The 13,103-nt window shown below is 58.4% G+C and overlaps 2 protein-coding genes across 3 annotated transcripts in view; one reads left to right on the top strand and one right to left on the bottom strand.

The window, feature by feature from the left end:
* Positions 1-1,775: 1,775 nt before the first annotated feature.
* On the top strand, positions 1,776-5,256 carry LOC119714717 (tubulin alpha-1A chain). Its single transcript, XM_038171706.2, has 4 exons — positions 1,776-1,933; positions 3,060-3,282; positions 3,366-3,514; positions 4,100-5,256. The coding sequence occupies exons 1-4, from the start codon at positions 1,931-1,933 to the stop codon at positions 5,078-5,080; spliced, it is 1,356 nt and encodes a 451-aa protein (XP_038027634.1). The 5' UTR covers positions 1,776-1,930; the 3' UTR covers positions 5,081-5,256.
* A 7,055-nt stretch (positions 5,257-12,311) lies between these two features.
* TROAP (trophinin associated protein) overlaps positions 12,312-13,103 on the bottom strand; it is a 29,581-nt gene continuing 28,789 nt past the window's right edge. For both annotated transcript variants that reach the window (XM_072031886.1, XM_038171711.2), the window contains exons 7-9: positions 12,943-13,047; positions 12,760-12,852; positions 12,312-12,543 (exon numbers count right to left, since the gene is read on the bottom strand). In XM_072031886.1, the coding sequence (XP_071887987.1) occupies positions 12,388-12,543; positions 12,760-12,852; positions 12,943-13,047 (354 nt within the window). In that variant the 3' untranslated portion in view covers positions 12,312-12,387. The remainder of the gene's footprint in view (positions 12,544-12,759; positions 12,853-12,942; positions 13,048-13,103) is intronic.

The following is a 13,103-nucleotide window of genomic DNA, read 5'->3' on the forward strand; positions in this document are numbered from 1 at the left end:
GGCTGGGTGTCGGGCCCAGGGCTGGTGGCCCCCCCATGCCATGGGGGGAGGGGGGTAAAGGAATGGCATCACCCCCCCTCACTACAGCAAAGGGGGGGGCAGGCAGTGTGTGTGTGGGGTCAGGGATGGGGTCACCCCCTCCCCTGCAGCAAAACACCGGGGGATTTGGGGTCCCGACCCCTCCAGGCACCCCCAGCCCTGCAAAGTGATGGATGTGGGTAGGGGGATGTGGGGGGGGGTCCCAAGGGGGGGTCCCAGCCCGTGTCCTAGCACCCGCTCTCCTAGCAACCCTGCCACCAGGGCCAGTTGCCTGGCAGCAGTCGGCGCAGAGACGAGTGGCCTCCCATACCTAATGATGGGAAGGGTCTGGGAGGGGGACATCCCCCCCCCTCCCCCGGCACCCTTCTCCCTTCACCTTGCATCGCATGGGGGGGGTCGAGCCACCCAGCGCCCTGCTGAGCCCCCCCCCAGCCCACGGCTTGGAGGCATTGAAGGGGAGTCCCCCCCCCCCCAACCCCCGGCCTGGAGCTGTTGGGGGGCTCAGGGCCACGTTTCCCATCGGGGGGGGGGGGGGGGCAGGACCCCCCCATGGAGCATCAAACACCAATGCACAGCCCGGGGGAAGCCAAATCTTGGGAGGGGGGGGCACAGCCTGGCTGCCTTTGTTCCAGTGGGCGATGCCCAAATCGCGGCTCCTCTTTGTCTGCAGCCCCATATTGCCGGGGAGAGGGCGGGGGGGGGGGGGGGGGAGCCCCAGCCCCTCCCTGCTCCCTGCCCTGGTTTAGCAGCACCCCAAAAACACTGGAGGGGGGAGGGGGGGCAGAGCATGGGGCGGGAGGGTGGCGGGGACGTGGGAACAGGGACCTGGAGATGCCCAAAAATCCGCGTAATGCGGGAAATGCAGAGAAAAAATGTGATTTCTCAGCGCGGGGGGGGGCGATGCTGGCAGCTCCACCTGCAGCAGCTGGGGCCAGCCCTGGGGGACGACCCCCGGTACCCCCCCTGTACCCCACCCCGGCCACTGCAGGGACCTCTGAGGCTGGGGGGGGGGGCAGTGGCACGGCGGGGGGGGGCTCGGGGGGGCTATCGGCCGATGTCCCAGCTGTGCCCCCCCCCCCCCCCCCAGCTGCCGCAGAGCAGCTGCCACTTGGTGCCGGGGCCATTCCCGGGGCGGGGGGGGGGGGGGGGGGCGGGAAGCAGAGTCTGGGAACGGTCCCAGGACCCCCCCCCCCCCCTCGGTGGGCCCCCCCGGGGCTGGCACACAAAGAGGCGGCTGGGAGGGAGCGGGGACGGGCACGGGGCCACGGCGGCACCGGGGGCCGGGACGTGGCTGGGAACCGGGGCACGGGGACACGGCCGGGAATGGGGACAGGGACAGGGACGGGATGGGGACAGGGACAGGGACGGGATGGGGACGGGGACACCCCAGGGCTGGGGACAAAGCCGTGGCCGGGGCTGGGGCCACCCCCATAGCTGGGCACCAGGGCCCGGGGACACCCGGCTGGTGGCACCGGGGACGGGACCGGGACCAGGGCACGGCGGAAAATGCCCCCCCCGGGGCAGGGCCGGGGCACGGCGGGACAGGACCAGGACCGGGAGGGGGGGGGGGGCAGCGTCGCGACGAGCCGTGCTGCCCCCTCCTTGTCCCCCCCCCTCCATCCCCGCACCAGCCGCAGCCCCCGGCCCCCCCCCGCCCCGAGCCCCCCCGCCCCGCCCGGCTTTGTCTGCGGCTCCGGGGGGGGCATTGCCTCATCCCCGCGCCTCCAATGGCCGCCGCCGCCACCTCCCCCCCCCGCCCCGCCCCGGTCCCCCCCCCTCGTCCCGTCCCGGCCCTATAAAGCCCCGCGCCCAGCCGCCGGCTCTGCCGCGCCTCTTACATCGACCGCCTCAGCGTCGTGCTGTGAGAAAGCCCCGGAGCCGAGCAGCCGCCATGGTGAGCGCGGGGGGGGCACCAGACCGGGGGGGGGACGACACTGGGGCCAGGATCGGGATCGGCCCGGGCCGTGCGCGCCCCCCCCGGGGACCCCCGAGCCACCGCCTTTGTTCCCGTTCCCCCCCCCACCGAAGCCGGCGGAGCTGCCGAGCCCGTAATGAGGCCCCCCCAGGCAGGATGAGGCCCCCCCAGGCAGGATGAGGCCCCCCCCGCCGGTGCTGAGCCCGCTCGGGGCGCGGTCCCCGTTAAACGGGGCGGGTTCGGGGCCCTTTGTCCGGTGCTGAGCCCGCTCTGGGTGTGGCTCCCGGTGAACGGGGTGGGATGGGACCCCCCCGGATCCCGTTAAATAGGACAGGATGAGCCCCCCCCCCGGTGCTGAGCCCGCACTGGGCGTGGCTGCGGTTGAATGAGGCAGGATGGGACCCCCGGGGCCCGTTAAAAGGGGGCTCCCGGTGCTGAGCCCCCCCCGGGTGTGGCTACTGGCAGATGGGTCTCAATAGGAGCCCCCCTGGCTGGGGCTGAGCCCCCCCCGGGTGTGGCCCCTCTTAAACTGGGCAGGATCCAGCCGCTGGGGGCAGGATGGGGTCCCCGGTCCTGCCCTGGGCGTGGCCCTGGCTCGATGAGGACCCCCCCGGGGCAGGATGAGCCCCTGGTGCTGAGCCCTCAGCCTGCACGGGGCTGTGGCTGCGTCCCCATGGGGGGGGGCATGGCAGGATGTGACCCTGGGGGCTCCCATCTCCCGCTGGGTGCGGTCACGGCCCCATAGGGCAGGATGGTGCTGAGCCCCCGGCTCATCACAGGGTGATCCTGCTTGGTCTGGGCAGAGCAGGATGGGCCCCCCTAGTGCTGAGCCCCCCCCTGCACTGGGTGTGGCCGTGGTGCTGAGCCCCCTGCAGCCCCCAGAACAATAGGATGGGGCTGGGCAGGATCCAGCCCCATCCTGGCATGGGGTGGCCCCATCCTGCCCTGCCCAGCTCAGCACCAGCCCCTCCAGGGGGCAGCATCCCGGGTGGGGGGGCACGGGCTGGGGCTGCAGCTGGAGGGGGGGAATGGGACATGAGTGGGGTATAGCGGGGGGCTCGGCCGGGCCACGGGGGGTGACGCAGCACCACGAATGTCCCCGCAGCGCGAGTGCATCTCCATCCACGTGGGCCAAGCGGGCGTGCAGATCGGCAATGCGTGCTGGGAGCTGTACTGCCTGGAGCACGGCATCCAGCCCGACGGGCAGATGCCCAGCGACAAGACCATCGGCGGAGGGGACGACTCCTTCAACACCTTCTTCAGCGAGACGGGGGCCGGCAAGCACGTGCCCCGGGCCGTCTTCGTGGACCTGGAGCCCACGGTGATCGGTGAGCGCGGGGAGCTGGGGTGGGGGGCGGTGGGTGCCGAGGGGGTGCCCGGTGCTAACGGGGTGCCCGGTGCTGTCCCGCAGACGAGGTGCGCACGGGGACGTACCGGCAGCTCTTCCACCCCGAGCAGCTGATCACGGGCAAGGAGGATGCGGCCAACAACTACGCGCGGGGGCACTACACCATCGGCAAGGAGATCATCGACCTGGTGCTCGACCGCATCCGCAAGCTGGTATGGCTGGGGGGGCTGCACAGGGGGTGCCAGTGGGTGGTGAGATGAGGACAAAGGCTCCGGTTCTGGGTCTCGCCCTTCCTGCAGGACTAGCCAGGCTGGGTTTAGACTTAATATATTAATTAATGGTAATCCTGCTCTGCAGCGGCTGCCATTGGCTGGCGGCGGGACGTGGCGCAGCCGGGGCGTTGGAGCTGCTCCACAGCGCCGCGTCCCCAGGCGCCCGGCGGTGCTGAGCTCTGCAATTCCTCCTTTGTTCCTCCTCGGCTCTGGCTGCGGCCGCATCCAGCTGCACTCAGCGGCATTGGGAGCCCCAGAGGCTGTGTGGGGGCCGCAGCAGAGCCATGGGCTGAGTGCCCCCCCACCCCCCAAAAACCCTCTGGGGGGGCAGAGGGGCTTCCCCAGGAGATTTTTGCTCTGAGGGTTTCCAACAGCAGTAGTCACGCTCACCCTGTCCTGGTGGCTTGTGCTCTGCTTCTGGAAATCCCCCAAATGTCAACGTGAGAGAACATAAGAGAGGAAGGAGCGAGCTCTGCTGCTGCCCAACTTAACCATGGGCCCCCCCACCCCTGTCTCTCCCTCCAGGCTGACCAGTGCACGGGGCTGCAGGGCTTCCTGGTCTTCCACAGCTTCGGGGGTGGCACCGGCTCCGGCTTCACCTCCCTGCTCATGGAGCGCCTCTCAGTTGACTACGGCAAGAAGTCCAAGCTGGAGTTCTCCATCTACCCGGCCCCCCAGGTGTCCACTGCCGTGGTGGAGCCCTACAACTCCATCCTCACCACCCACACCACGCTGGAGCACTCCGACTGCGCCTTCATGGTGGACAACGAGGCCATCTACGACATCTGCCGCAGGAACCTGGACATCGAGAGGCCCACCTACACCAACCTCAACCGGTTGATCGGCCAGATCGTGTCCTCCATCACGGCCTCCCTGCGCTTCGACGGAGCCCTCAACGTTGACCTGACCGAGTTCCAGACCAACTTGGTGCCGTACCCGCGCATCCACTTCCCCCTGGCCACCTACGCCCCCGTCATCTCGGCCGAGAAGGCTTACCACGAGCAGCTCTCGGTGGCCGAGATCACCAACGCCTGCTTCGAGCCGGCCAACCAGATGGTGAAGTGCGACCCGCGGCACGGCAAGTACATGGCGTGCTGCCTGCTGTACCGCGGGGACGTGGTGCCCAAGGACGTCAACGCCGCCATCGCCACCATCAAGACCAAGCGCACCATCCAGTTCGTGGACTGGTGCCCGACGGGTTTCAAGGTGGGCATCAACTACCAGCCTCCCACGGTGGTGCCCGGGGGGGACCTGGCCAAGGTGCAGCGTGCTGTGTGCATGCTGAGCAACACCACGGCCATCGCCGAGGCCTGGGCCCGCCTGGACCACAAGTTCGACCTGATGTACGCCAAGCGTGCCTTCGTGCACTGGTACGTGGGGGAGGGCATGGAGGAGGGGGAGTTCTCGGAGGCCAGGGAGGACATGGCCGCCCTGGAGAAGGATTACGAGGAGGTGGGGGTAGACTCGGTGGAAGGGGAGGGAGAGGAGGAAGGGGAGGAGTATTAAACCTTCACAACGGTGCTGCTCGTACAGGGAACAAACGTAGTTGAAGACCCCCCCAGTGGGTCTGTAGCAGTGGGTGCACTGCTGGCTGTGCTGTTCAATGGTCTGTGAAATGGAAAAGTCTTGTTATGGACCCACCCGTCCTCTCCTGTGGGTCTGAATAAAAAGCATTCCCTGTCCTTGGGTCTGTGTCTGGTGTCTTTCCTCCGTGCCGCGCTGCCCTGCTCTGTGCGGGGCCATTTCCCCCTGTGCCAGGGGCTACCCCAAGCCCCCTGCCCCTGGGGGTGCTCCTGGGGGCAGGCTGAGCCCAGCACCCCGCAGCCCCCACTCTCCCCTTTTGGGGCTCAGCCCCAGGAGGCAGCTCCGTGTCCCCTGCTGCTCTCCGACCTCTCCCCACCATGAGATGGGGAAGGGAGAAGTGCCCGAGCTCTGGGCTGGAGACAAAGCCAGGTCATGGTGTAATCACGGTGTAAAGCAGGAGCTGTGGGGGTGAGCAGAGCAGAACAAGGCCCTCATTCAGTGCTTCCCAGCTGTGGGCGGCCCCTTCCAGGCAGGCAGAGCTCAACGTGCCTGGCTTGGGAGGATGAACACCACAGCCCCAAGCATCCCCTTCCTCCCCCTCCTTCCCCCTGCTTTTGTGGCTGAGCAGGAGGCAGCATGGGATGGGATATCCCCCTGGGCTGTGGGGTCAGAACCCAGCTCCGTCCCCTTTTACTGGGTCTGACTGGGACACAGCTCACCCTCCTCATGGTGCTGTGCTGTTGGAGTGAGAGCAGCATCGGTGCAGCCCCCAGGGTCCCCCAAATCCATAGCCTGCGGAGGGGGCAGTGGCAAGGCCGTGCCCCCCCCCCCCCCCCCAAAGGGCTGCTCCCTGCTGCATGTCCCACACAGCAATCCAAGGTGGGCACGGAGAAGCGGGACTCTCCTCACAGAAATATCTGTGCCCCCCCAAGCACTGCTGCTGGGGCCCTGCTTCCTGGCTGGAAATCACTCTGAGTGGTGTTGCCTTCAGGGGGCAGGGGCGACCAACCCCAGGCCGCTTGGTCCATCTCCTCCCCACTGTGGTGGATGGCAAATGGCGTTTCTTGGCGAGTCACACAGGCTTATATACCCGAGCCCACAGCGTCACTTCCGCTTGCTTCCGTCACAGCCCACCCGCTGCTGTCCACCAAGGGGGGGGCTCCACCTTTCCGTACAGCGCCACAGCTCCCGGCCGCCAGGCCCTAACTGACAGAGGGGAAGCACAGAATTGTCTCCTTTGGCTTCTGCAGGGCCTCTGCTTGCTTCTCCTTTCATTAAACTGCTCCTTGGTCCAAGCCCTGAGTTTCTCTTTTTTTCCGTGGTATTTTCCTCCCCTGCCCTTTGAGGAGGAGGAGTGAGAAAAGCCTGGCGGAGCTCAGCTGCCCGGGGGTGTCCGCAGCCATGTGAGCAGCAGCAGAGTCCTTGAGGGTGCGAGCACAGTGCCAGCCCTGTGTTATCACTGCTGCTTCCAGCAAAAATCCCCCGCACAGCATCCGAGTGCCTGCTGCAAAGCAAAGGGACGTGGCACCCCCTGTGGGAAATGCTCCGTGTCCAATAACAGGCTCAGGCGAGGATCTCGGCAAAGCAGCATTTTTATTTGCCATTGCAATGCCAGGCATCCCACAGGCAGGAGCACACCCACTAGTTCCATAGCACAGTTTATATATTTTCTCTCTCAACAGCTGGGACCCTTCCCTAGTTCCCCACTGACTGCGTAGTCCAGGTTCACAACCTATCCGGCGCGTCACAAATAATACATGGCTTTCAGTTGCCAGCCTGTTATTTTTCAAGTTTTTCATGACTTTTTTTTTTTTTTTTCTTTGTAAGGTGGCAATATTTCTTCCCTTATCTGACTTGACACCGTGATTTTTGCTTAATTGCGCTAAGGAGTGTGGTTATTTTACAAGGTTGTCTGGGAAGCTTTCTTATCACTGCAAGCATATCCCAACGCCACATTCCTTCCTCCTATACGATGTAACATCTCTTCGCAAAAACCACAAAACCACTCTTGCATCTGGTCACATATATCCTAATCAATGCTTTTCCGTTGAATATCAAGCTATAAATTGTATCCTACCCCCCCCCACCCCCCATTATGCAAATCCAAGAATCAGCTTGTCGTTACATTGTGCATTCCCACAAAGCAGCAGCATACCCGGTATGTCTGGTACTTCCTGTGCTTATGTTACCAATTCTGATGCAAAAACAACATTTTGGTTCCCACAATTCCCCCCTTTCCTTCTTTTATAAGTTGTTGATTTTTTGCAAAACTCTCTCTAAGGTGTAATTCGGTAGATATCTTCCTCTTCTTCACCTCCTTCACTTTCCATCTCCTCTAATATCATCATCTGACCTGGGTAGGGTGGTGGCTCCATGATCATTTGTTTCAATAGTGCTGTTTTAATTAACTGCTGGACCAGTCCTCTTGCACAGCATAATGCAACAACTGATGGCTGTCAAAACTCCTACTGCTACGATCAAGGATGTAAATATGGGCACTACCATCTCTTTCCATTTACCAAACCGAGATTCCAACTATCCTGTGATGGAAGCGTCTGTTCCCGAGTTTTCTGACAATTCATCAGGAAGGGTGGTAAGCCCTTGCAATGCTCTAATTACTGTGCCATCCGGGGCAGTACTTCTGGGGATAAAAGTGCAACAACAGTTGCCCTGCATCACGCACACACCTCCCTTCTCCGTGAGCATCATATCTAATGCTATTCTGTTTTCCCAAGCCATTCTGCTGGTGGCATCTAGTTGTTCAGCAACTCCTCTTATCACATCCCTTGTATGACTTATGAATCTCTGCTGATTATAAAATGTAACGAATCTAATCCACATTCTTGTGGATTGTTACTCACCAGAACAGTGAAGACTCAAACCCTGCAGCAATTTGATTTCTAGCTTTGTGTTCTTTGGGAACTCCTCTAGGCACTCCGATAGAATCTATGTATACTCCTTCATCAAACGATATTCTTAAGGTTTTCTACTTCTTCTATGACGTTTCTCTTTCAAATGCCAGGGTGAAAGGTATAGCTAATTGAACAAGTGCACAGATGCCTCCCCAGTTAGATGGTAGGATGGACTGTAAGATCTTCCCTCTGCTGTACCACCAAAAATCTGCCCTGGGGATCTCAAGTCCTGAGCACTTGCCCACCAAGTCCTTGGCAGCATTCAGGGTCCCAGTGCACAAGGCCAATTCTCCCAGATGCTGGGTAGCACTCACACCCTGCCATGAGAAGCAAGCTGTGTGGTTACCTACAGCTGTGGAGAACACAGGGGGAACCCTGATATCCATGTCACGCACGGAAGGGAATACCAAAGAGAGAGAGAGATTTACAGGCCTCATTTCCCTAGGCAGTCTTGTCTTGGTACAATGCAACCACACGTTGCATCCCCTGGGAATCCTTGGTCCACCCCAATGAGGAGGGCACTATCTGGGCAGTCGGTCGCCCTGAGGCACAAGCTTAGCAGTTGGTATGGTTGAGACTCTGGACTGTAAATCTGACCCATTCTATCCAAGCATTCACATCCCCATACCCTGTTTCAATGTCAAATGTTTGCCTGAGACCTTTTATTTCTTTAACTGCAACAACTGCTGGATTTTGAAGAGGACCTCCTGCTTCCTTCTCAAGTCTCTCCCTATTTTTGGTGACATTAGAGGATGGTTCCCATACAGCCATCCTAAATCCAGCTGTTAGAATTTCCCAGTCACCTCTGCTCCAAGACCAAAAGTACGGTTAATAAGGTCATCAGCCTTATTAATCGTTATAGTTATGGGATTACATTGCAGAGGCTGACAGTTAGACTGAACAGTTCCTTTAAATATGGTATTTTGTCTCTTTAATGCCTTTAAGCTATTACTTGGACTGGGTGCATATGTCCACCCTTTATAAGTGGTCATCCACCGAACATTACTCCATCCTGGGCAAGGGGGTCGGTCCTTTAAACAATCCACTAGTCTTGGATTCAGGGCAGAGACACTTGTTTTAGCTGCTTAGTTGTCGTTGGGCATTTAAATCTCCACAAGCTAGCACCTCACAAGCATCAGACGTGATGGTTTGTGGTACTTCATTCTTTGTCACGTTCACCCATGTCTTGACGGGGTATCCTGCTGCTCCTATTGCCTGGTCATCCTTTCTCCATGTTGTCAATTGACCAAGGCCTTCTTTGAGGCATACAATCACCAGAATCAAAATTAATAATTGACCTCTCCCTGGCATTATTTTTAAATCTTTGGTTTCCAAATAATTATCAATATAAAGAATAAGATGCACACTGTTATTAGAACAAAAACCCCTTGGGGGCACTCCAATTCTGTATAGGCCAGTCCTTTCTCCCTATCACAAGTCACATTCGTTAGTTACCCGTGAAAAATAAAAGGTTGGTCTACAATTATAAGCTTTTATCCCACCTAGAGTCTACTATGAAAATTTTATTTTTAACTTTCAACAAGTCTTCTGGAGGAACAACTTCCCAGGTACTAGGGTTGATGGATGCTTTTGCTAGAGTATAGTGAGTCCAACCTTTTTCCACGATCCTTATGGCCATTTCAGTAGTTAATAATACCTGGAATGGTCCTTCCCATTCAGGCTGGAGTTTTGATTCTCTCTAGGTAAGTATTAGGACCCAATCTCCTGCATGGAATGAATGTATTGGGAATTCCAAAGGTGGGCTTTGCACCAACAGTCCATGGACCCTGAGAGATGTCAAGGAAGAAGACAACCTGAGTACATAGTTTTTAAGAAAAATATCTTGAGTTTCAAAAGTAGGGATCTCACCACTTCTATCCAGGTACGGTAGTCCAAACAACATCTCATATGGCAAAACTCCTATAACTTTCCTAGCAGCAGTCTGAATTCTGAGAAGAGCCAAAGGTAAACATTTTGTCCAGGGAAGTTTAGTCTCTAAAACCAGTTTTGACAGCTGTTTCTTTAATGTCTGATTAATTCGTTCCACTTTCCCAGAGGAGGAAGGATGCCATGGAGTATGAAACTCCCATTTTATTCCCACAGTTCTCATTAATACTTGTAGAGTAGATGAAGTAAAATGACTTCCTTGATTTGAATCTATATTTTCAACAATCCCATATCTAGGGATTATTTTTTCCAGACTATCTTTATCACCACGCTAGCTGTTGCTGATACTGAAGGAAAAGCTTCCACCCATCCTGACAAATGGTCAATTAACGCTAGCAAGTACTTAAGTCTACCCACTTTAGGTAATTCAGGAAAATCTTGGATGCTCTGAAAAGGTCAAAGTCCTGGCTCCTGTCCACCCAGAGGTTGTTTCCACAGAACCTTCTTATTCACTTGTTGGCATGTTATACAACTATTACAGACCTGCTTAGCTGTGTATATATTCCTACACATACATATTTTCTTAATACAGTCACACATTGCGTGGACTCCCCAGTGGCTTCCTTGATGTAGAACAGCTAAAATTTCCCTCGTTACTTGTTTATTTACCATTTCTCTACCATCAGGGAGAGCTCACCGTCCTTCTGCCTCCTTTGTTCCTAGCTCCTTGAAGGCTTCGATTTCTTTTTCACTGAATATTTGGTTTTCAGGTGGAGGTTTTATTTCAGGTACAAGAAGCAGCTTCATTTCTACTTCTGATTGCAAGGCTGATTCTTTAGCCTTTTCATCTGCAATTCTGTTTCCCCATTCAACTAGGGAGTTTCCTTTTTGATGTCTTCTTACATGCACCACAGCAATCCCTTCTGGTAGTAATAGATTTTCCAAAATTTGTCTAATTAATTCTTCATGGACCAATTCCTTTCCCTTGCTATTTATTAAACCTCTTCCTTCCCAAATGTTTCCAAATGTATGTACCACCCCATATGCATGCCTGTTTCTGGGTTTTCCCATTCAAATGCAAAAATATCCCGACTTTCAGGATCCAGTGGGCATGCCCAGAAGGCATCCTTTAAATCTGTAACACTGAACCATTCGTGCTCATAAATAACTTTACTCATCAGAATGTAGGAGTTAGGAACCACAGGGTGGCGTTTTTGTGTTATCTCATTAACCTTTCTCAGGTCTTGCACTAGGTACGAACCATTCAGCTTTTGTACTGGGAAGACTGGAGGGTTATACATGTACATGGAGAGCTCCATTCTCATCCCCTTCACTGGCTGAAGCCCCGGCTCCACTTGCAGCTCTGCTCCTGGCTCCAGTCCTGGCTCCCAGCTCCATCACCAGTGCCAGTCCCTGCCCCATTCCCATCCCCATTCCCGCTGCTGTTCCCAGCCCTGTTCCTGTCCCCAGCCCTGCTGCCATCCCCACTGCTGTCCCCATCCCCAACCCTGACCTCATCCCTCCCCACCCCCTCTCCCAGCACGGTCGTAAGGCTGTGGATGTGGTCTACCTTGACTTCAGCAAGGCTTTTGACACTGTTTCCCACAACGCTCTCCTCAAGAAACTGGCTGCTCGTGGCTTGGACTGGTGCACGCTTTGTTGGGTTAGAAACCGGCTGGGTAGCCGGGCCCAAAGAGTCGTGGTAAATGGAGTCAAGTCCAGTTGGAGGCCAGTCACTAGCGGCGTTCCCCAGGGCTCGGTGCTGGGGCCGGTCCTCTTTAACATCTTCATCAATGATCTGGACGAGGGCATTGAGTGCACCCTCAGTAAGTTTGCAGATGACACCAAGCTTAGGTGCGTGTGTCGATCTGCTTGAGGGTAGGAAGGCTCTGCAGAAGGATCTGGATAGGCTGCACCGATGGGCTGAGGTCAACTGCATGAAGTTCAACAAGGCCAAGTGCCGGGTCCTCCACCTGGGGCTCAATAACCCCAAGCAGAGCTACAGGCTGGGAGATGAGTGGTTGGAGAGCTGCCAGGCAGAGAAGGACCTGGGAGTGATGGTGGCTAGTCGGCTGAATATGAGCCAGCAGTGTGCTCAGGTGGCCAAGAAGGCCAAGGGCATCCTGGCTTGTATCAGAAACAGTGTGACCAGCAGGGCTAGGGAGGTGATCGTCCCCCTGTACTCGGCTCTGGTGAGGCTACAGGGTGGCAGGAGGATGCCCCAAGCTGTCCCCCACACACCACAGCCCTAGCCCCCCCCCCCAGGACCCCCTCCCCAGCACAGGCACTGCGTGACCATCACAGGGGGGGGACAACACAGCCCTGCCTGCCAGGGGGGCAGCACCCAAGGGCCCCCATGGGGACTGTCCTGGAGGGCAAGGACTCCCAGCATCCACAGAGACCCCACAGCAACGTGCAGCACAAAATAGTTTATTAGCAGTGTGGCGGTGCCCATGGGGGTAGCCCCCAGCCCCGGGGGGGTGGACGTGGTCACAGCTGCCCCGGGTGCTTGCAGGGGCCCTGGTGGGGGGACAGGGGGACCAGGCCGTGCTGGGCCACGCAGCCCCAAAGGTTCCTGAGCACCTCTATCACGCCGGGAAGGTCCTGCAAGTCCTGCCACAGCAGCTGCAGCAGCAGGGGCACACGCTGCGGAGGAAAGCCTGAGTGAACAGCTCTGCGTGGGACACCCCCAGCATGGGGGGACGACTCCAAGGTGTCCCACACCTCCCTGCCCCATGCAGTCCCCTCCAGCCTGAGCCCTGTGGTCCCCTCCACCTCCCCAGGCAATGTCCCCCTGCCCCTCTCCCCGGTCCCCTTTTAACCCCAGGTCTCCCTCCCCCCCTGCCCCCAAGCCCACCCCACCTGAGCCTTGGGCAGAGCCAGCGCCGCATTCGCCATCACCTTGGGGTCCTGCTGGCCCTTGTCCCCCCCGAAGAGCTGCACCACAGCCTTGTCCTGGGAGGAGGATCCCCCCCCAGTTAAGCTCCATCCTCCACACCTCCCCCCACCTCCACAGGGACCTCCCCCCCTCCGGGACCTCCCCACCTGAGCTGTGCTGGAGCCTGGCGAGGTGCTGGGCAGAGCCTGCACTGGCCCCTCGGGGTCCTGCTGGCCCTCGTCCTCCCTGAAGAGCTGCACCACGATGTTCTCCTGCAGGGGAGGATGCCAAAATCAAGGCAGATGGCAGGGGGGCACTGCCACAAGTC

The sequence above is a fragment of the Anas platyrhynchos genome, chromosome 34 (genome assembly GCF_047663525.1).
Source record: "Anas platyrhynchos isolate ZD024472 breed Pekin duck chromosome 34, IASCAAS_PekinDuck_T2T, whole genome shotgun sequence".
Taxonomy (NCBI): Eukaryota; Metazoa; Chordata; class Aves; order Anseriformes; family Anatidae; genus Anas; species Anas platyrhynchos.